General features: G+C 41.4%; 1 protein-coding gene across 1 annotated transcript; it reads left to right on the forward strand.

Moving 5' to 3' along the window:
- Positions 1–952: 952 nt before the first annotated feature.
- ABHD10 (abhydrolase domain containing 10) lies at positions 953–18386 on the forward strand. The gene is made up of 5 exons (XM_024200351.2): positions 953–1216; positions 11220–11403; positions 13340–13451; positions 14342–14479; positions 17607–18386. Exons 1-5 carry the CDS (start codon positions 997–999, stop codon positions 17946–17948), a joined length of 996 nt encoding a protein of 331 aa, XP_024056119.1. The 5' UTR covers positions 953–996; the 3' UTR covers positions 17949–18386.
- Positions 18387–22172: the final 3786 nt, after the last annotated feature.

Genomic DNA, 22172 nt, shown 5'->3' on the forward strand with positions numbered 1-22172 from the left:
GCGGCTCCAGCCCGGCTTGGGCCCCGGTTCTGGCCAAGCAGCTCCAGCCCGGACCCACCCCCAGCCCCGGCTCCAGCTCCAGCGGCTCCAGCCCGGATCCAAGCCCCATGACCCCTCCCTATTTTCCCGGACATGTCCGGCTTTTTGGAATTTCCTCCTGGACGGGGATTTGAGGACCAAAAAGCCGGACATGTCCGGGAAAATCCGGATGTATGGTAACCCTACTGGCCTCCTGAGGGCAGTACTGCCTGCACCCCCTACCCTCTCTCATGCTTCAACCCCCTGCCTCAGCCCTGAGCCCCCTCCTGCCCTGCAATCCCCTCAGCCCCAGCCCTGAGCCTCCTCCCGCACCCCAACCCCCCCTCCCCGAACCCGCACCCCCAGCTGGAGCCCTCAACCCAACCCCCTGTCCCAGTCCTGAGCCCCCTCCCAAACCCCGGAGCCCCAGCCAAGCCATACCCCCAGCTAGAGCCCTCCCCACTTCCCTTGCCCAGTGCAATTGAGTTAGTGAGCAAGGGGAGGGGGATGGCCTGAGCAGGGGGCGGGGCGGGGCAGGGCCTTCGGTTTTCTGCAATTAGAAAGTTGGACTCTAGGCGGGAGGAGGGGGACATTCTGCGGGGAAGAGGCACATGCTCCCGCCCCCCCCCGCCGCACAGCAGGGCTCCCTCAGCCTCGGGCTGGCCACGCGCTCCCTGGCGCTGATTGGCGGCGCCTGCGCCTCTGGCGCGATGAGGAACGAGGCTCCCACCCCCAAGGGACGAACGGCCCTGCTCTCCCGGCTCACCCTCAAGGCGCATGCGTCCTCCCCCTCCCTGTCCGCCTGCGGGAGGGGGCGCATGCGCAATCCTCCTGTTTTGGTCATGCGCCGGCGCCTACGCTCTTTCTTGTAGTCTGGTCCTTAAGTGCCGACGCAGCGTCCTTATTACGTTGGAGAACGCACACTAGGCTGGGAACGCAAAAACGCATGCGCACAACCGCCCCTTCTCAGCGAGGCGCATGCTCAGTTCTGCCCCCGCGCTGCCGAGGAACGACGAGGGCGGGACGTTCACCCCACGCGGGGCAGTGCGGGGCCGGGACATGGCAGCGGCGGGCGGCGGGGTCTGGGCGCTATGGTGGCGGGGACTGATCTGCGGCAGGGCCGCTGCTCGCTGCGCAGAGTCCGGGGCCGGCCGCGCCTCGCTGCTGCTGCTGCGGCGGCCTCCAGGGCAGCTGCTGGGTAAGCGCGGGGCCAGGCCGTTATCGGCGCCCAGCCCGGCTCAGGCGGCCCCAGGGGCGGGGCCTGGGCGCGCTCTGCCGTGACGTGTCTTCTGCCCGCAGCCCCGCGGGGAATCACGTGGCGCCGCAGGGGGCGGGGGTTCTTTGGAGGAGCTGTGTCAGCACGTGATCCCTGTGGCTCCCACCTAGCCCGTGCTGTTGCGGGTGTCCTCACGCTTTTGGGCCCTCCAGGGTTGGATGTCACTTGGTCTTGCTGCTGTGCTATCAAGACCCGTCGTTTTTTCCCAGTTGTGTTTCTTTTCTTGAAGTAGCTACCTGAGGTAGGCTGTAGCGTGCTTGGCCCACACTGCCAGCTACCCGGTATTACGGGCTCAGGATCATCCTGGGTCCCCTGGTGTGTGCATCTCCAGAGGTGGCAACCCTAATCTTGATCTTCTCGTGGACCGTCGTGCCGGGTGTTCTACGGGCATACATACATGTAGTGTCCTTTTCAGAAGTGCAGCTCTTTCTTAGTGCATGGTGGGGATGTCAGGGCTGGAGGGCACATGAGGAAGGCGTTAGGCCTCAGACCTCAACTTGGAGAATGTTTCAGCCAGCCTTAAGAATATAAGAACATAACATAAGAATGGCCATACTGGGTCAGACCAAAGGTCCATCTAGCCCAGTATCCTGTCTTCCAACAGTGGCCAATGCCAGGTGCCCCAGAGGGAATGAACAGAACAAGTAATCATCAAGTGAGCCATCCCCTGTCATCCATTCCAAGCTTCTGGCAAACAGAGGCTAGGGACACCATCCCTGCCCATCCTGGCTAATAGCCATTGATGAACCTATCCTCCATGAATTTATCTAGGTTTTTTTAACCCTGTTATAGTTCTTTTGACATGTAGCTAAGGTCCAACCCATTCCGCCATTGCCTTGTCATCTGTTCATGGTGTGACTAGGCTCAGCATGCCTTCCTGAGGATCCCACTGCCTTTGATGCTCCATCTTGATCTGAGTAGACTTCCCCTAAGACACTGTATGCTGGGTTCAGCTGACTGTAGCTTGCTTTAATAAATATTAAAAGCAGCCATGAGCCCTTAGGAAGCTGTGGTCCGTGCCTTCACTGGAGCAAAATTTGCAAGCCCTTGCAATAAAACAATAAGGGGAAAATGTTAAGTTGTTCACATAATATTTCTTGAGATTTCAAATCTGTCACTCCAGGAAAATGGCACCAAAATGATCTGAGACAGACTTAGCTTATTTACTGCTTAAGTATTATCACCAGGCTGTACAGACAGACCCAGTTACATTGTTTTCAAACTGAGTTAGCTAAATTTAATTTAAAACTCAAGTTCAAGTGCAATTATTTGTCTGGCCAACATCAGTAGATTGTTGTTACTTGTATAACGGTTTCTGAAATTGATTGAAATATAATTTAGTCTGTTTGTGCAATCCAACCATATTGTTTCAGCAGAATCTGAGTTCTGAACCAGTTTAGCAAAATCAGTCTGTGAGCCTGTTGGATATAGAGGCTGTAGAGTACTTGATTTTTGAATAAGTTATTATATACCACTTAAACTGGAGCTACAACTGAACAAATTCAGCTGATTTACTGGTAGTTATTCCCCTTCCCACATGGGACTATCAATACCAATACAAACTCCTTTTGTACTGAGGTAACTGCATCCCCACTTACACTGCTAAACCATACCAGTATAGTTAAAGTGATGCAATTTTCTAGCACTGTATAGACAAGGAGTGTAAGAGTACAGGAGTGTTCCTTTGGCCAAAATTCTTTTTCCTTTCCCCTCCCCTGTTTTATACACTCCTCTCCCATCGATATGTGTTGTACTATATACTGAGCGTTTACCACTTTTCATCTTTGAACTGCAGTCATTTCTACTTTGTGTTGTGTAGTTTGAAGCACTTCAGGGTTAAAAACCTTATATAAAATATGAATGACATAGTTCATGTGTTGTCATCTCATACTATCTGTCAGTGCAACTTTTGAGGAAAGTAAAGAGGAGGAGTCATGACAAAAAGGGCTCAAGGTGTGGTAACTATATCTATCTATATATTCAAAGTTGTGTACCATGAACAGTGTTTTGTATCCCAAAGATCCTTCTTTTTTGTTTGTTTGTGCTGAGTTGAATGAGTTGTGGAGAACACAGAAGTTGCTGTACAGAAATTGATAAACCCAGATTAGCTTTCCAATTTCAGGCATCTGCCTGCTTGGCTGGATCAAATTGTAGGTTCAGGGCCAATTTAAAAAAAAATTTGATGGAGGGAGGAACATCGCTTTTAGGTTCTATGTCTGCCCAGAGTCGCACTAGATTTTTTTTTTTTTTTTTAGCTTCTACTGTTTCTTTTTTTTAATTTTCTTTGATGTGCAAACAACCCCCTCAACTACAGAACAAGATAATATACCAGACTACAGACAATGCTGTTAAATACACTGTGCGAACTGAAAAAGTATAGGGATTTTTTTTGCATTTCATTGTGACAGTAATCCTTTTTAAAAAACAATTCTTCAAAAATGACTGACTTTAACTTTTTGCTCAAAAGGTACTATAGCAGCTTTACAGAGCAATGATCAATATTTACTCTTTTACTTATCAGCATAGTGCATCTGTTGCAAGTTATAATTACTTGTGCACATATGTAAGTAAAAAGGAGATGTTGTGAACATAGCCTTTAGGGTAACAGGAGACTAGGTCTTAGTTGCTGCAGGACAGTTCTGTGGTGTGATGCTGTCGCCCACTTGTTTTAATGCGTAGCATTTCTGTATCTACTGAACTACATCACTAGGTCAGCCTTGAATTAATATTGTAGAGGCCCAGCAGATTTTATTTGGGGATGCATTAGTTTTTCATTAGTGAAAGGTGGGTCATTGGAAATTAATAATATGTAAATATTATATAGTGCTTATGACATAGCTTTAAGAATCTGACCTAATATGTCAAAAGGTCCATACTCAGCTTAGCATTTCATAGATCATATATAGGAGGGGAAATGGTCCCAAATCACTTTGCTTCATCCACAACTGAAAAGCTGCTAAAAACTGGATTTAATTTAAATACTATAGAAACCCACGAGATCTATTGAAGTATTCAGTATATCATCATTTTCTTAATCTCTCCAATGTGTAAAATTTGCATCAAACTGAATGGCACTGAAGCCTTCAGCCTAGTCTGTGTTTTCAAAAGTGAAAAGCCTTGTTTGTGGCCATCTTGAATTAGTATGTATTCCTCTAACTAAACTAACAATTCTTTATTGTGTTCAATACAACAATAAGAAACCTGACATGGTTTATAATTATGTAATGGAAATCAGTGGTTCTCAACTGGGGGTCTGTGGCCCCTTAGGGGACTGTGAGGCAGGTTCAGGGGATCTGCTAGCCCTGAATCCCAATGCCTTGCGGGGTAGAAGCCCAAAGACATGAGTGGAGTTGGGGGGATGGGAGGGACCAGGGATGTTGCCCCCCAAAACTGCAGTGCCAGAGCAGGATAGTCCTGGGGCAGCTCCACTCTCCCTCTGCTCCGGTCCTGGCGAAGTTGGAGGTGGGGTGGGGAGCCGGGCAGTGTCATAAAGTGGGCAGCCACAGTGCTCCCCCATCTCCTCCTCCTCCTGCTGGTGCCCAGGGCTGTGGTTGCTTCTCAGTCAAAGGGGGTTGGGAGCTGCTCCTGCCGCCAGTAAGAGCCTTCCAGGTAGGGGGACCATCTCTGGGGTGGCCAGAGCCCTTCTGGAGCAGTGACCGCCACCTTCCCAGCATATAGGCCCTAGCTACTCACTGAATGCACCCTGAGCTATCCCCCTGCCTGCATACTGTCCCTAGCTTCCCCTTTCCCTGCACCATGAGTGGTTTTCAAACTTTTTGAGCTGAGCCTCCTCCTCCCCCCCCCCTTTGGATTATAATTTTTGGATGCATGCCCCCCACAACCCAGACAAGGTGCGGTAAAGCTGAGGTGAGTCTGGGAGTGGAGGTGGTGCTCCCTCCCCGGGCCCTACTGTGCAGAGCTGGCCCGAGCCCCGCCAGGCCTTGCTCCCCTCCAAAATAGAAATCAACTATGCCAAGAGTCCCCCTGCCCAGTGGCCAGAGCTAAAGCCCCAAACCTGCCCTTTCCCCTTCCACCTGCTGGGCCCTGGAGTTTTCATAGCATGTTGCAGGAGCTCAGAAAGAAAAAGGTTGAGAAACCCCTGATGTAGATGATTTGTCTAATGTTAACTAGGCCCTCTGATTTAAATGTTCTAATATGTGCAAGACAATGGAAAATTTTCAAACCTCAGTAACTTGTGGATAGTGGGAGAACATGAACTATAAGAACAATGTGTCTGCATTGGCAAAAATCCCCCAAACCACACAGTGAGGAATCTGTACCTATTTAGCGGATGATAATTAGAAATTGTATAAGTATACTCTTTTTTTCCAAGCAAATGCACATCTGACAGACTAAATGTATTGTTGTTGTACCTCCAAGCAGAAATAGAATAAGAGACCGAAAAAAAGACGACCACAACAGAGAGATACTTATCTTCACTGTATACCATGAATTTTAAGCAGCATTGTTCATAGTGGTAGTATTCATCTTAAAACTTGGAGGGGGGTAGGAATGATAAATTATCAGAATCCTACTGGACAGAAATGGCATGCAAATGTGATAGCCTTTTGTACTACACATTTTCACACATGTATTGTTCCAGATGCAGCCTTCAGTTCAAACATACAGGTGACCCCAGCATTTGTTATCTCCTCTGTCACATACCCTCTGACTTTTTGATAACTGGATTCTTGCTCTTATGGTATGTGGAGAGAGAGAACCAGATATTTTTGCTTAGGCTTTTTAGCTGACATGATAAATGTTGTCTTCTTTATCTGAAAGATCAATCTGACAACTCCAACTAAAATCCTGGTTTCATCCTGGTTCTGTACAATAAATAATGGCTCCAAGGAATCATTATAGTCCATCATGTCCTCTTAGGTACACGGTAGGGGCTTTCAGTTCTTTCTATAGATGGCATTGGAACTAGAGAACTACATTTAAATGACATTGAGGAACTGATCACTCAGTTTCCTTGCTTTTATGGATTAAGCTCAGTCCTGAACCAGTTTCTTTGTGTCAGTATTTCAGCAGTTGCTGAAAAGTAACTGTTCTTCCCATTATATAGGGTTGGGATACCTAGTAATGGAGTCATTATGGTTTAATAAAATGGTATCAAAAACAGATCCCAGTTCTTAACTGTTCATCACTTTTTTCATAGCTCAGTGGTTTGAACATTGGCCTGCTAAACCCAGGGTTGTGAGTTCAATCCTTGAAGGGTCCATTTAGGGATCTGGGGCAAAAATCTGTCCAGGGATTGGCCCTGCTTTGAGCAGGGGGTTGGACTAGATGACCTCCTGAGGTCTCTTCCAACCCTGATATTCTATGATCTTTGATCTTTGTTGCAATCGGGTCGGCAACCTTTCAGAAGTGGTGTGCCGAGTCTTCATTTATTCACTCTAATTTAAGGTTTCGCGTGCCGGTAATACATTTTAACGTTTTTAGAAGGTCTCTTTCTATAAGTCTTTAATATATAACGAAACTATTGTTGTATGTAAAGTAAATAAGGTTTTTAAAATGTTTAAGAAGCTTCATTTAAAATTAAATTAAAATGCAGAGCCCCCTGGACCAGTGTCCAGGACCCAGGCAGAGTGAGTGCCACTGAAAATCAGCTCGTGTGCCGCCTTCGGCACGTGTGCCATAGGTTGCCTACCCCTGATCTAGACACACAATGTTGAGTCCATGATTTATCACCATTTTGGAGCAGGGACCCTTGAGTTTCTTGCAACTGCCCCATGTCTCCATGCTACAGCCCCATTTCACTCAACATTGCCATGTCCAGTAATAACCAGAAGGGGTTAGAGCTGCACAGGAAGCTTCTCCTATCAGGAGTAAATCTGCTGCCTTTAGAATATACCTATTCCTGTGGCCTAGGGAGCTTTCCCTTTATTAGAATGCATTTCTTGAACTTAAAAATGGACTTTTGTTTTGTTTTTTGTTTCCACTCACTTTTGAGTGAACAGAACATGAAAATTTGGCTTTAAATCTCTGTTGAAATTTTCCCTTCCCTATTAGTCATAAGCCTTTTATATTTAACTGGTAGCTTGATCATCCTCTAAACAGCAGCTCAACCAGTTACTTTCCTTGTTGTGTTTGGGATTGGTTCTTTCTGCTAAACGGAGAAGCTTATTGAAATATCTTCTACAGTATTGGTGCTTTATCCAGCTGCAGTGGGACTCTTGAAAATATTGTTTTATTGTTATTAAAATAACTACTGTATTAAGAGACTTCACGGGGAAGACTGGCTTCAGTCTGAGTTTAAAATTGTTTGACAAGAAGTTGATTCCTCTAAGTATGACAGTGACTTCAAAAGATTTTTAGGATGTTAGTGGTGTGTACTCTTCAGAAACTAACTTTGCCTTTGTGTGTGTGATTAATCTGGTAAAATTTTCACCAAAAATAACCATTTCATTTTGAGTCAGCAAATTTGTCAACTTACTGAAATTGCCTAATGACAGTGAGTTCATGGGAGCATACTGTTGTTTACTTACTGGTACATCTGTGCTATCTCTCAACATTGGGCGTGGGGGAGGGTTTGTACCACTTGAGTATTTTTCTCTAATATAAAGCCAGCCCTTTATACTGAAATATTTTTATGATAAAGGACTTTAGTTTTTAGAAAGCCCATGTGGCAAGTCTGTCTTTTCATTGAAGCTTTTCTGAGCTTCATTTTATTAATTATGAAATTAAATCTAGAAAACACTGCTGTTGTAACTTCTTAAAGAAGTGATGGATTTCAGTCTCTGACTGAAGTTTTTGTACAGCAATAAATGTACTTGAACTTGCTTTTCAGACGCTGGTTGTCTAACTACAGTGTTGCTAGTAGAGGGGTATAGTTTTTTTTTAATTCGAAATTAAGCATCATTTTGTGTATGTCAGCATTTGTACTTAAGTGACATAATTGAACAGTTATTTCAGTTAGATACGGTTAACTTAAATAACTTAGCTAAGGTGCCGTGAGATGGAATAGTTGATTACAAGCAGCTCATTGTTGGTTCTAGAATGGTTTAAGGATTTGAAATTTGGTGCTTGGCTATCACTGCTTAAAATTTAATGCTCCGAAGGAGTCCAAGGATCTGAATTTTGTTCTTTACTGACTCAGAATATTAAAATTACAAAGGAGAATGTGAAAAATGACGAGTATTGAGCATGCTCAATTCATTAGAGGAACCAGAAGAAGAGGCATGAGGTTGTAATACACATTAACTGAAATAAAACCCCTCAACTTCAAGGATCTAGCTTGAAAAGTAGTAGTATTAATACATAGCAAGCGTTTTTTCTGGCCATTGATAAGTTCAGAAAGTCTGTCAAACTTGGTTTCTGATCGCACAAAGCAGACCTGCCACTATCAAAAGCCCAGTGGGGGGAAATGATGCAGGCAATCTTTGTTGTATCAATAATGTAAACGGCCTAGACAGGTGACTGTCATTTTAGTGTTGGCATAATAACGAGAGAGTGTCTCCATTGATGTTATTAAATGATTTAGTAGTGACAGGGGGTTTTGGAACTGAAGAAACTGAGTCCAGAGGAGACTTACAAAAGTAAGTTTGCTTAATAAGACCTTTACTGAACCTCAGGTGGTAAAGAGGAGAATGTCTAGGGTTTCCATAGATCTCCTTTGCTAAAAATATCTAGCAAGATAACATGTGAAAAGATAATGAAACAATAACTCCTAATCACAGTTTTTACCTCATCAGCCCAAACTCTCATGGTTGATCAGACTTTGCAGAGGTGGTCATATTTCTAGCAACGTCTAAAAGCTGCTTTTGCCAAATTAATCATTTCATGATTGAGCCATAAATCACAGGATAGCTTTAGGCCTTGCCAGACTCAAATACCAAATACAGCTGTAGCAGAGCAAGCAGCAATGTTGCCTGAAGAGTTTCTATAACTGTTTGTATGATTTTTTTTCTTAAAGCAGGGTGGATTGATTTTAAATCAGATCTTAATTGTGCTTTAAATCAGCAAGCAAGAATCTTGATTTAAGTCATTGATTTTAATAGTTTTTTTATATTTTTACATTTTATCTATTTTCATATAAAAAGATTGTTTTTTTTTCCATTGGTTGATAACTTTTAAAACACATTGACTTGCACCTCAATATAGCCATTATACTAAACTTGATATTTTTTTGCTGACCACGAGGACACACTATCTATATTCGCTCATTTAAGCAGTTATATAGAACTCGTTAATTTTTAGCTTTATGACGTTAGAAAATGATGAACGATGTATTTCTTATTTACTAGATGATTAACTTTTCACTTGTGATTTGGGTAAAGCTGTATTTGGATAAAAATTCAATTAGAAATGCACAAAAATATTTTACAATTTATTTAATCAAATAAAACTACTATAAAATGTGCTGGATAAGAAAAAAGTTTATCACAAAGTATCAAAACATGTTTTAATTTAAAATGAATATGTTTATTAACCAAAGCAAGTGTTATTTAAATTTGGTGAATTGAACTTATTGTTTCAGGTCTCAACATGTCCTTCAAGGTTTTAAAATTAGTAAGAAAAGAAGATCTACGATTAGTTTTATGCATAGTTTGAAAGAGGAAAACAAGTGTTGCTGTTTTTTCCACTCCGGGTTGAGAGAGAGAGAGATTTTTAACTCTGAAGGAACTAGTCATTGAACTGAAATAATTGAATATACACCTCTACCCCGATATAACGCGGTCGTGGGGAGCCAAAAATCCCTACCGCGTTATAGCTGCAACCCCGTTATATTGGAATAGGGGCGGCAGGGCTCCGGCGGTGATTTAAAGAGCTCCGGGCTGCGGGGAGCCTGGGCCCTTTAAATCACCGGCAGATTTTTTGTTTTTTTTTATTTTTTTTTTGTTGTTTTTTGTTTTTTGTTTTTGTTTCTTTTTTTATTGGGAAACTTGAGAACATGGTGTTCAAAGATTCCACTAGGTGAAATTCTAAGACTTCTAGGGTTTCCTTATTAGTAAGCTGAAAAAAGAGAAAAATGTGTTAGATTTATTCCTTGTTGAAACTGTATAAGTAGCAGCAATTTAGGATGGAATTATGAGTCTTGGGGAAAAAAACTGTTTTAACATACAAATTTCTGATTGCCCCATTAATATTGAAGTATCAATTGAAAAGGAGCAAAATAACTAGCAATAGTCTCCAGACTAAGTTGGCATTACTGCGATGATGTTAGTTGCACTACTAAAGTTTGACTAACTTTTTATTTATTGAATTTCTGGTGGGCTCTCAGTACAGTAATGTTACTTCCATGTATTGGTTTTCTTATGGTGAAAAAATCCAAAGCTTGTTTCATTGGTCTCACCTCCTCCCAACTTATCCCCATTCTGTTTAACATTGATTACAGTGGGACTCTGGGCAGGAGATGGGCTGAGTTTGTAGTTCTGTATGGAGGATTGGTGCCTTTGATTGTAGCTTGTTCCACACCTATGGTACCATGTAAATAAAAACTTCACTTCTTAAGATTAATTTTGAAAAACATACTACTTCAGAATAGCAGAGAGGCAAATAATAAGGAAGCACAAATAAATAACTTTAAACTAACCAGATAACTAAAGTTATTGAGGAAATATGAAATTAGTAACAAATCAAGATTCAGTAACATTCAGTTGTGTGCAAACCCTTTAAAAACTGACAAGGGTTAGTGAACCACGCTTCTGATTATAGAGTGAAACTGTTAGTATTGCATGACTTGAATATCATCTTGCTTTTTTCACCCAGATAGCTGTGTGGTCCCAGAAGATTTGAAATTGTACTAATAGATAGTATTGAACATAATTTCAAAACTCTGTTGGGATTGTGTATTTTACTTAAACTAAAATATTTTGTTTCAAGATGATTTCTAATATGTTTTCTGGTATCTTACCTCAAGTACTTAAGTATTTCTGATGATAATTTTCTTTATAAAATGTCTTTTTTTGTGTTTTTAAAGCTTGCAGACAGAAGGCATCAGTCAGTTTCCTTAGTCGACCTGATCGTCCAAATCTAGCTTATAATAAGATAAAAGGCAAGAACCCAGGTGTTGTCTTCCTCCCAGGCCTTAATTCAAATATGAATGGGCAGAAAGCAGTTGCACTCCAGGACTTCTGCAAATCTCTCGGTCATGCCTTTGTAAGGTACAGTCAAGAAGATTGTTTAGAGAAACTAGCATGAATTATAGTATGGCAGCCAGGAATGAGGAATTCTGTGAAAATACGACTAGGATGCTGAAAATTCCTCCCCCGCTTCAGCCTGTTAGATTTTGACATCTGATTGAAAGCATGCAATATAAGAGATAATGTCTGCCTCTTATGATGGTGTTACCATCAATCTGTATCTGAGATATGTTCATCTTTTCTATGCAGAAGTTATTTAAATCAGTAAAATGAATTTTTCAACACACTTGCATGACTCATTAAAATTGTAATTATCTCTGTTCTAACCTGAGTGATATGCTTCATGAAATAGTAAGATTATCAGCATAAAAATGAAAAATCTTTGAAAATGGAAATCACTTATATTATGGTTAATACATATAAATTAAATAGTTACTGCATGCTTAAACTCCATCCTGCAAGGGGCACTGTGTTGGTGGACTCCTGCTTGGAGCCCCTGGATTTGGGCTTTAGGACAGAGCACTTGTTTTAGCTCTCTTATAGAATGCTATTTGTGATGACTCAACTGCTAACTCTTATGAATGCAGATTAGTGTCTATTGGTCAAGTATCTTGAGTGGGTTTAGAGGAGTATACCTAATGAAATGAATTGCATAGTACAGATGAAACATTATTTAAGAAGGTACAGAATGTAATAAGGATGTACAGTCTCAGTACTGGACGACACATTTATGAACCATGTATAGTATATGAAGGAGACTCTTGACTTGAAAATCTAAAAATGAAAAAATCATGTAGGTCTTTGACTCGTTCTTCAAGGACAGTCCTGTCCATATGTCTGAGTTAAATTTGGATTTGCAGATTTAAAAAGCTAGTTAGTGCATGGGTGCACTGCATCTCCTAGTTGTCTCTTGCTCCCAAATCCCTATGTATGATTTGACATCCAAGAGTACCGTATATACTTGTTCATAAGCCAAATTTTTTTAGTAAAAAAGGGAAACACCAGAGACAGGGGTCGGCTTATGAACGAGTATAGAGAGGGAAAGGTGGGACACAGCCCATCCCCCCCAACAGAGGGAACAAGGAGAGGCAGCACAGCCAGCAGAGCCAGAAGGGAAGAGGGGGTGCCAGAGTCTCTCCGCTTCCGGCCACGCTGCTCTCCTCCCAGCCTCCGAAGCAGCTACAGCTCCGGGGCTGGCAGGCTGCAGCCGTGCTGCTCGGCCCCGCCCCCCAGAGCAGGCTGTGGCCACGCCGCCCGGGCTCCAAAGCACGCTGCCCGGCCCAGCCCGATGGAACATGCTGCGGCCGCGCCGCCAGAGCAGGCTGCTACCGCGCTGCCCAGCCTGCTGGAGCAGCTCCAGCCAGGTCAGAGACATCCTCCCCAGATAAGGTGGGAAGGGAAGTGTGGGGGTCCCAGGCTAGGGGTGGGGTCATGTGGGGGGTGGTCACAGGGGTTACTCCCCTGACTCCCAGTTTCTCCCCCCCAAAAGAATTTCCCCACCAGTTGCTGTCTCGGCCCGTCAGGGTAAGCAGCTGGCGCGCCGGGACACTTTTGTTTACTTAGATTTACCTCCGTGCCTGCAGACACTCAAGGTAAACAAACCATCTTGGCCCGCCAGCGGCTTATCCTCATGGCCCGGGAGCCAAAGTTTGCTGAACCCTGAATTACAGGGTCGGCTTATGAACAGGTTATAAAAAATTTCCATTTTTATTTATGCATCTTGGGGGGGGGAGTCGGCTTATAAACGAACCGGCTTATGATCGAGTATATACGGTAACTTTCTCTCTTAACTGAAATTTCTGAAAACCTGCATGATTATGAGGTATGTTGCCTTTATTGCAATTGTTTAATTCTGATGAACAGTGAAGATTATTGTTCCTGTTCTGTGTAGGTACTGTTTGTTTGCAGCTTGTTTTGTAAGTAATATTAAATTTTTATCTTGACTGTTAACTTGCAGATTTGATTATACAGGATGTGGAAGTTCAGATGGTAATCTTCAAGAGTGTACGGTTGGAAAGTGGAGGAAGGATGTTTTGTCTGTACTAGATGAACTCACAGATGGACCACAGGTTATATTTTATTTTTAAATATAGCATAAGCTGTTCTCCCAATTTAAAGCATTACATAGCCAGAAATACAGTTTAATGGTCCTTGTGAATGATCTTCTATAAAAAAGAAAAGAACGACCTTTGTACTCATTTCCAGTTTGACTTGTTTCAAATGGAACAAAAAAGTATCAGTCACGAAGTACCTTACACAGGGATGGAGGTGCTGATCAACAAGCTAATAGCAATGGAAATAACATTGTAGAACAGCACTAAATGGAAAATAAACTAGATTAGGTAATGAAACAACTTGGGAGAAATCATTTTAGTTCAAAACAAAATAAAGTCAAGAAGTCAGTGTTAAGCTGTCCATTGCATAGATACCATTGCAATGGACGCTTTCAAATACTACATACTGCTCAGTTTAAATTAATGAGAGGGAGTTCTACTAAGTAATTACTTCTAATATAGCTCAGAGTGAATATTAGAACTACTGTATTGTAATGTGTTAAAACTTGTTTTGTGTGTTTGTCTGACTTTTATTAATGAGCCTTTACAATGCTCATTTCTTTAAAGATGTTAAAGCACTTCAACAGCTGGAAAAATAAAAATACTCGATGCTCAACTACATTTCAATTCTCGTTTTGTTTACAGTGGGTCAGTCTGAGAAAGCAATAACCTGCCCCACTGAACAAAAAACGGTAGTTAAATGCCAGATCTCGTGATGCTTATTCAGGCAAAATTCCCATTGGAAATTACAGCAGTTCTGCGGGGTAAGGGTAGCAGGATTATGCCCCAGGTTTAAGTAGCTAAACAAAACTGAAAATATTTTGATTTTAAAAAAAAAAAAGTAAATTGGTAATTTTAAATAAAAAATCATTTTGTGTGTTTTGTTTTTCAAATCTTATTTTAAGATTCTAGTGGGATCCAGCTTAGGTGGATGGCTGATGCTTCATGCAGCAATAGCTCGTCCAGAAAAGGTGGCCGCTGTAGTTGGAGTAGCTGCAGCTGCAGACTATCTTGTAACAACTTTTAAACAACTTCCCCTTGAGGTAAATGTTAACGGTTTTTAATGTTCTGTTTCTGCAAATTTTGAAAACTTACTGGTGTGAAATCCCGTTATTAAATTTTTTCATTGTGTATCTTATGGTTAAATGGACTGTAAGAGTTGGTGTTGAGTTAGCAGCCTGCAAAATAGTGAAATTTCTGAGTGAAATTGTCAGAATTAGTTAAAATGAAGACTTCTTACAACCGCTGTATATAGGAGCCTTAATTGTGGACCAGGGACTCATTGTGTTAGGCACAGTAGAAGCACAAAACAAAAAGATGATACCTGCCCCAAGCAACTTAAAATCTAAGTATAAGAAAAAGAGACATCAGATAGATACAGATGAATGGAGAACAAAGACAGTATTCGTCAGCATAATAGGCAGTGGTCTCATCACACCAGCAATCTAACTGTTGTCAGGATTTTGTAGGCATCATGACAAAGAGTTCTGAGGAGGGTTATGAAAGGGGATAAGAGGTAGGTAGCTTTGCGCTTTTTACCAGGAGTACCTCACATATATGAGGAGCAGCATAGGAGAAAGCAAAAAGATGCTGGTTTGAAAATTTAACAAGTGGTCCATTGAGGCTGGTAACATGGACTGATCAGAGGCAGGAATTGACATTTCAATAGTGAATGAGAGATGATAGGTAGGGTGGGAATAAGCAGTGAAGAGTCTTGAAAGTGAAGACAAGTAGCTTATATTTGATAAGATAGAGAAAAGGGAACTGCGGGGGAGGGGAGGTGCATGTGGTCAAGCAGCAGACTAAGAAAATGATATTTGAAGAAGCATTCTGAATGGATATGAATGGGGCAAAATGGCATTTGTCAAGGCCAAAGGGAAGGATGTTGCAGTAATTGAGACGTGAGATGATTAGGGCTTGGATAAGGCTTAGCTTCATGGATGGATAAGAAGGTTGTTTTTTAAAGATGTTGTGCACAAAGAAGATCTAAAGGGAGAGCCTGACTGAGGACCTAGAGAGAAGTCTGAATCAAATGACTTCTGGGATATGGGTCTGAATGATAGGCAGGATGATTGAGCAAAGAGTTGGGGAGGGAAAGAGTGAGGTAAGTGTAACTATTCGATGTCAAAGGCTAGAAAGTAACTTCATATACCAACACTACTGTGACAGATATGGCAGTTTCCTGCAATATCTTTGGAAGATCTTACTGCATTACGTTGAAATAGCTTTGGAATCCTTTGTGTCATGAATGCAAAGTTGATGTATTATTTTGGGATTGTATGTGACATCTCTTGGGGAAGAGATGGGGCCAGTGTAAACCCTGGAGAAGTGTAATGAGCTTCAAAGGACTATTTCAAACAATATGCCAGACAAAAAGGAACTTTTGGGACAAACCAAGTTAAATGGGTTTGTTAGAAAGGACCTGGAGGGAGATGAATGCAGGTTCCCATCACAACCTTTTTGAAACTATGCCCTGAGAGGAGAACCATTGTCTGACTGATTACCTATTCATGGTCTCTGAAGACCCAAGTGAAAAAAAGGTGTATGCCTATGGGTGCTTGTTCGAAGTAAAAGCTTGTATGAACTTGAAACCACACACCCTCTGGTGGGGTTTTAAGGACTGATGGCTTACCAGAGCCCTCCTTGGAGTTGGAGGTGATCTCTGGTACGCATATTAGCCTGCATGTAGGTTTTATTGTTTTAATAGGTCTTCTGTAATGCTTTCAAAGCCCTGGCTGGGATGATTTAGTTGGGAATTGGTCCTGCTTTGAGCAGGGGGTTGGACTAGATGACCTCCTGAGGTCCCTTCCAACCCTGATATTCTATGATTCTATGATTCTATCTTAAGAGTAAATGTGCCTGTTTAGGAAAAAGCTGTGTGGTAACTTGTAACTGTGGCAATTACACTGTTTATAGCCTCTGAGAAAGCAAAGCACAGCCTGTTTAAGTAGTCTGTCTTTCTGGGGAATTCACAGTGTAGGCAGGGAGCTGTGCAGCCTGGAAATACCCCAGTCAGGACCAAGAGAGATACGGGTCTCTCAACAGAAGAGGTAACAACTGAGAGTCTGGGAGCCTAAAATGGGTGTCCTTGCTGGACCACAGAGTAGGAATACAGATGCAGTTGTGACAACTACTTCCATTTGAACCTGACTTAAATTTTGGTAGGTTAGATCTGGGCTTGAAGTAGGATTTTTCTATATAATTTGAAATGAACTGGATTTGGGCTTCAAATTTGACACAGTAATTATTGAAGTGTTTACCTGAGTGCAGAACTCTAGTGTAGTAGCTTTTTGGTTCTTGCTAGTGATACCTTATAATATAACCTGATCTCAAGGGTGGAGGGAGGGAATGTCCACCAAAAAACTTTGGGTGGGAGGGTTTGGTTTTGATGGGCTTTGTGTCTCTTTTTGTGAGGCTTAACTCCTGCATGCTCAAAGAATTTCCCCAGGAGGGAAGAAAGGCCTCAAATTGTCTCCTCCCTCCCCCCACTGGTAACCCCTCTGTCTTCATCGGGTTCCCTTCCTTGGTGACTTTTGTGAGGTCCAAAGGAATGAAGCCCTGAGCCTCTGAAGACTTGAGGGAAGTCAGTTGAGATTGGAGGGTGCAGGGGTCTTTGGCTGGGGGAAAGCAGATCAGGTAATATTTCCACCTTTCCTTTTCTGTGGACCTCCTGAGGTGTGATAGAGGAGAGAGCTCATGACAAGCCTTTGGAGGCCAAGGAGTGAAAAACCCCCATTCCCCATGAGTCTTTCGCTCATTGACAGTTAGTGAACTCTTCCGAGCCTTGGTTGACTTCACAAGGACTAAAACCAGTTGTGGGTTGTAGGGGGCTGCTGACTCTTTTGGCTGGGTCATGGCTGAGAGGCCTGCTGTGTGAGAGCCCTGAATAGCTGAAGTTTGTGGGAGGGAGGTACAGATCAGCTTCTGAGACTCATTGTGGGTGTTTCCCTCCTGTAGATGTCAGGGGGGTTACAGGAATGGGTCAAATACACCCCTCTTCCGCCTCCTGACTTCAACTGGTAAGGATAAGTTTGTAAGAGTTTGGGGTTTTTTTTGTTTGTTTTGTTTGCTCTTAGTAATGTGCTGAAAACAGAGTCAAGGAGTCTGCTTGCCTTGTTTAATAAGAGTGAATCGCATTTGTCTGGAATATTCTTTTTCTTTTCTAAACAGGTCCAAAAAGAAATAGAAGAAAAGGGTGAATGGAAGCTGCCAACAAAACACAACGAGGAAGGGTTTTATTGTTTGTCATATGAGTTCATTAAAGAAGCAGAAAACCACTGTCTGTTGAGCAATCCTATTCCTATAACCTGCCCTATAAAACTTATCCATGGCATGAAGGATGAAGATGTCCCATGGCAGGTATCCATGAAAATTGCAGATCGTGTTGTCAGCACAGATGTGGATGTGATCCTCCGCAAAGTTGGTCAGCACCGAATGAATGAGAAGGATGACATGAAACTTCTTGTGTACACTGTTGATGATTTAATTGACAAGCTGACAACCCTAGCATGAGTTGCATGTTAGCACTATTGCATGAGCTTAACACTCAGATCTCTTCTGTGATTAACCAAAACCTCACTTTTTTTTATGGCAATGGAACACTGCTGAATCTGGAAGGATGCAAAGGTCACAAAAGAAAGGAAGTGGAGCTTTAATTTCTGTCTCCTTACCTCTGTTTTGTAAATAAAGGTGTTTTCTTAATGCTGCATTTGCACAAATGGTAGAAAATGTGAAGAAAATGCTGCTGTTTGTTGGAAAACTTTCCCCCACCTTGATTTCCTGTGACTTTTTTTCAAGTTTCCTACACTATTTTGTACTGAAACATGTTTACCTTTCTTACATTTGTGCCAATGGTTAATTTTTGCTACTATTAGAACTGTACAGTACAACTTAATTTTTTAATTCCTTTTGACATCCTAAAATAAATATTATGTTTTATGCTTTAACATATTCCATTTCTGAGTTCTGAAACTTGTGTGGGAACCTTCCCACCCCAAATATGTACCTGAAATGTTCAATTAAATAATGCCCCTAGAAATAGAATGGGGGGAAATGCAGCATAATAAAGCTGGCTTCAAATATAAAATGGAGTTTTAGTATTGATATTAAGCCATAAAACAACTGCACAATATCTTAGTGTCCTTTGTGCCTGGGAGAGTGATGAGCAAGTTTGATTTTTGAGTTGCTCAGAATAACTAAAAACTGAAACTTCAGTTGTACAGATGTCTTTCTAAGCTCATTATACCAGATGAAAAGTAATCACATGGTCATTGTTCTAGGGTCCTAAGGTTGATCTCTACCATCGTATTCTATAAGAGTTGTAGGTCAATTACATTGAAAGATTTAGATATTTCTGCATTAGTGAATATATTTAATCCAATTAAGGCAGAGTGAAGCAAGGAAGCAGGAGTTGCCCAACATTCCTCCCTAATGTCATGCAGAAACTTACATACACAATAACACTTCTTTAAAAAGCTATATGCTCTACTTGATCTTGGCATATCAGGAAATAATACTTACTTTTCAACATTTGTGGAGCTTCCTATTTGTAGAATTGGTTATTTGTGTAGCATAAAAGCCTACTCAACCAGTCAGTTCAGCCGTCTCTGTTTGTGATACTTTGACTTTTTACTTTTCTGCAACAAATCCATGACTTAGCCATACTTGTAAATGGGACATACATCCATTCTAGGAATGGCTTTTATTTAGCTGTAACTACCTTTCCATAGTATTTACAGTTGTGGGAACACTAGTAGAAAAGACAGCTGGGTGCATTTGCTCTGGGTGAGGTAACCATATTGACCATACTTTGGTTTATCTGGGTTTCTCCCTATTGATTTCTTGTTACAGAGGGGTGGAAGGTACCTTTGAATGTGTGTTTAAAAATGAAAAGGGAAGAGAGGTCATGGCTGACTCATTCTTGCCCTTGAATGGAAACTTAATTAGTAACCAAGTCAACTCAATAGACAGCAAACCTAAGCTATGTAATAAATTACAAACCTGAACAATTTACAACTGAAACAAAAAGGTGGGCGGTCAGATGCATCTACTGAGAATATAAATTACTCAGTATCTGGATCATGTGTGGATTAAGTTTCAAATGTTGCTTAGTTACTCATCCAGAAATGAACCCTTGTCTATGTGTATGAATTGCAAGATGAGCATATCTAGATGGGAGCCTGGAATTGATTACCAAACTTGAGCAATGTTACACCTCAATCATAAGCAAAATCATTTGGCGTTTACTGGTTTCATTTAATTCAAATGGTAAACTGCTCCACTATGGTAAACTGAGACTCAAGCCACTACAGGGGCAAGTTATTCAGGAGAATTTCACATGATTATCGAGCCCCTAACATTTTTAACATATGGCGGTTTTACTATTAATTTAGCAGGGATATAGGGACTTCTGAATGACTTTCTGTGAAGTGGGGTTTGTGTGTGTGTGTTGTTCTCAGCAGTATACAAAATAATACAAGCCTTATAGGTTTCATAATTGAGCAGGAGAGATGAAATAAAGACTGCTTTAAATAAAAAGAAGTTAGGGTACATGCATCTTTTACTCCATGCCTTTCATGGTTTTATAGACCTATCTTATCCCACCTTGCTCATCTCTTATCCAAGTTGAACAGCCCCAGTCTTTAATCCTTCCTCATATGGAAGTTATTTCATATGCCTAATTGTTTTTGTCGCCCTTCTCTGTACCTTTTCCATTTCTAATATTTTTTTTGAGATTGGGTCACCAGAACTGCATGCAGTACTCCTGGGCAGGTCGTACCATGGTTTTATAGAATGGCATATTTACTGTCATCTTATTGATCCCATTCCTAATGTTTCCTAACGTTAGCTTTTTTGACTGCTGCTGCACATTGAGTGAATGTTTTCACTGAACTATCCATGAAGCCTCCAAGATCGCTTTCTTGAATAGTAATAGCTAATTTAGACCCCATCATTTTGTATGTATAATTGGGATGATGTTTTTCATGTGCATTACTTTGCATTCATCAACATTAAATTTTAGTTGCCATTTTGTTACCCAATTTTGTGAGATCCCTTTGTAACTCTTTGCACTTTGCTTTGGACTTAACTCTCAAGTAATTCTGTATTGTCTGCAAACTTTGCCACCTCACTATTTACCCCTTTTTCCATTTTACGTATGAATATGTTGAACAGCACTGGTCCCACCGCTATTTATTTCTCTTCACTGTGAAAACTAACCATTTATTCATACCCTTTGTTTCCTATCTTTTGACCAGTTACTGATCCATTAGAGGATCTTCTCTCTTAATCCAAGTAGGCAGTGATGGGATAAGAGCCTTTGGTGAGGGAGCTGGTTAAAGGCTTTCTGAAAGTCCAAGTACACTATACTCAGTGGATCGCCCTTGTTCACATGTTTGTTTAACCTCCTCAAAGAATTCTAATAGATTGATGAGGCATGATTTTCCCCTTATAGAATCCATCTTGACTCTTCCCCAACAAATCATGTTCAATTATGTGTCTGATAATTCTGCTTTTTATTAGAGTTTCAACCAGTTTGCCTAGTACTGAAATAAGGCTTACTGGTCTGTAATTGCCAGAATTGCCTCAGGACCCTTTTTTTTTAAAAAAAAAATTGGTGTTATATTAGCTGTCCTCCAGCCATCTAGTACAGAGGCTGGTTTAAATGATAGGTTACATACCACAGTTGCACATGCATAGATGGGTTAAAGCAGCATGGGAGAACATAGTGGAGAAAAAGCTGGCACCTTATTTATGTTTGATACTCCAGCTAAGGCTATCCCACTGAAAATAATGGTGGGATGCCTAAAGGAAAAAACTTACTGTGGACAGAAGCTGCCTGCTGAAGGATTCCTGATACCAGAGAGATTTACAAGCCACTGATAATGATGTGTTTCAATAGGTTCTTCAAACTTGTCTTGGATGGATGCCCTGTTTTACCATGAAGTTTACCATTCACATGTTCTGGTGTGATTCTAATCTTACTGAGTAATGCCTCTGTATCCCACGGGATACTTGGCTGTGGCATCTGTTCTCCATCTTCCTTTATATAATCACCTAGATAATGAATATTTTTAATGACCACCTGCCCAAATAAATTATTTTTGCTACCTTTATAGAAATATGTGCTGACACTCATCTTATGCATTTTATATGTTTAAAAAATAACGGATGTCAGTGATTTTTTTTTTTTTTTAAATCATTATTTGACCTATTGTAGGTATCAGGGTACCTTCCTATTCTCTCTATCAAGCATAATTCACCTGCTTTCATAATGATTACAATTTGTACTACATCATTTCTTTATATTAGTCTCCCTGTCCCATTCATTGCCAGATACAAAGTATAATTTAAGAGCATGTAGCATACTAATTGGATCCAGCTTGCTGTACAAGAAATCTAATGATTTAAATTCTGTGTGCAGATTCAAGTGTAACAGCCCAGGCAAGTACTTGTTAATCTCATTTTTCATACAGTAATCCACATATCTCTGCTTCCTATCTCACATGATGTTATATGAAGCATTCAAAGTTTCCTTAGTCGAAGTATTATTGATGATCAAGGGATCACTTAAAGTTTCAAATCGGCTTTGTGGCCTATTCAAAAATGTTCAGGGTTTCACGTTTCGTCACACATCTGATATCCAAAGTGAAATGAGGGGTCATCCTGTTTCCCACTCAATCCTTGGCCTTCCTCCTCCAGCGAGCAATGTTACAACTTACTGTTATTTGGGGTAGT

Source organism: Terrapene carolina, unplaced genomic scaffold (assembly GCF_002925995.2).
Source record: "Terrapene carolina triunguis isolate 2854851 unplaced genomic scaffold, T_m_triunguis-2.0 Scaffold558, whole genome shotgun sequence".
Taxonomy (NCBI): Eukaryota; Metazoa; Chordata; order Testudines; family Emydidae; genus Terrapene; species Terrapene triunguis.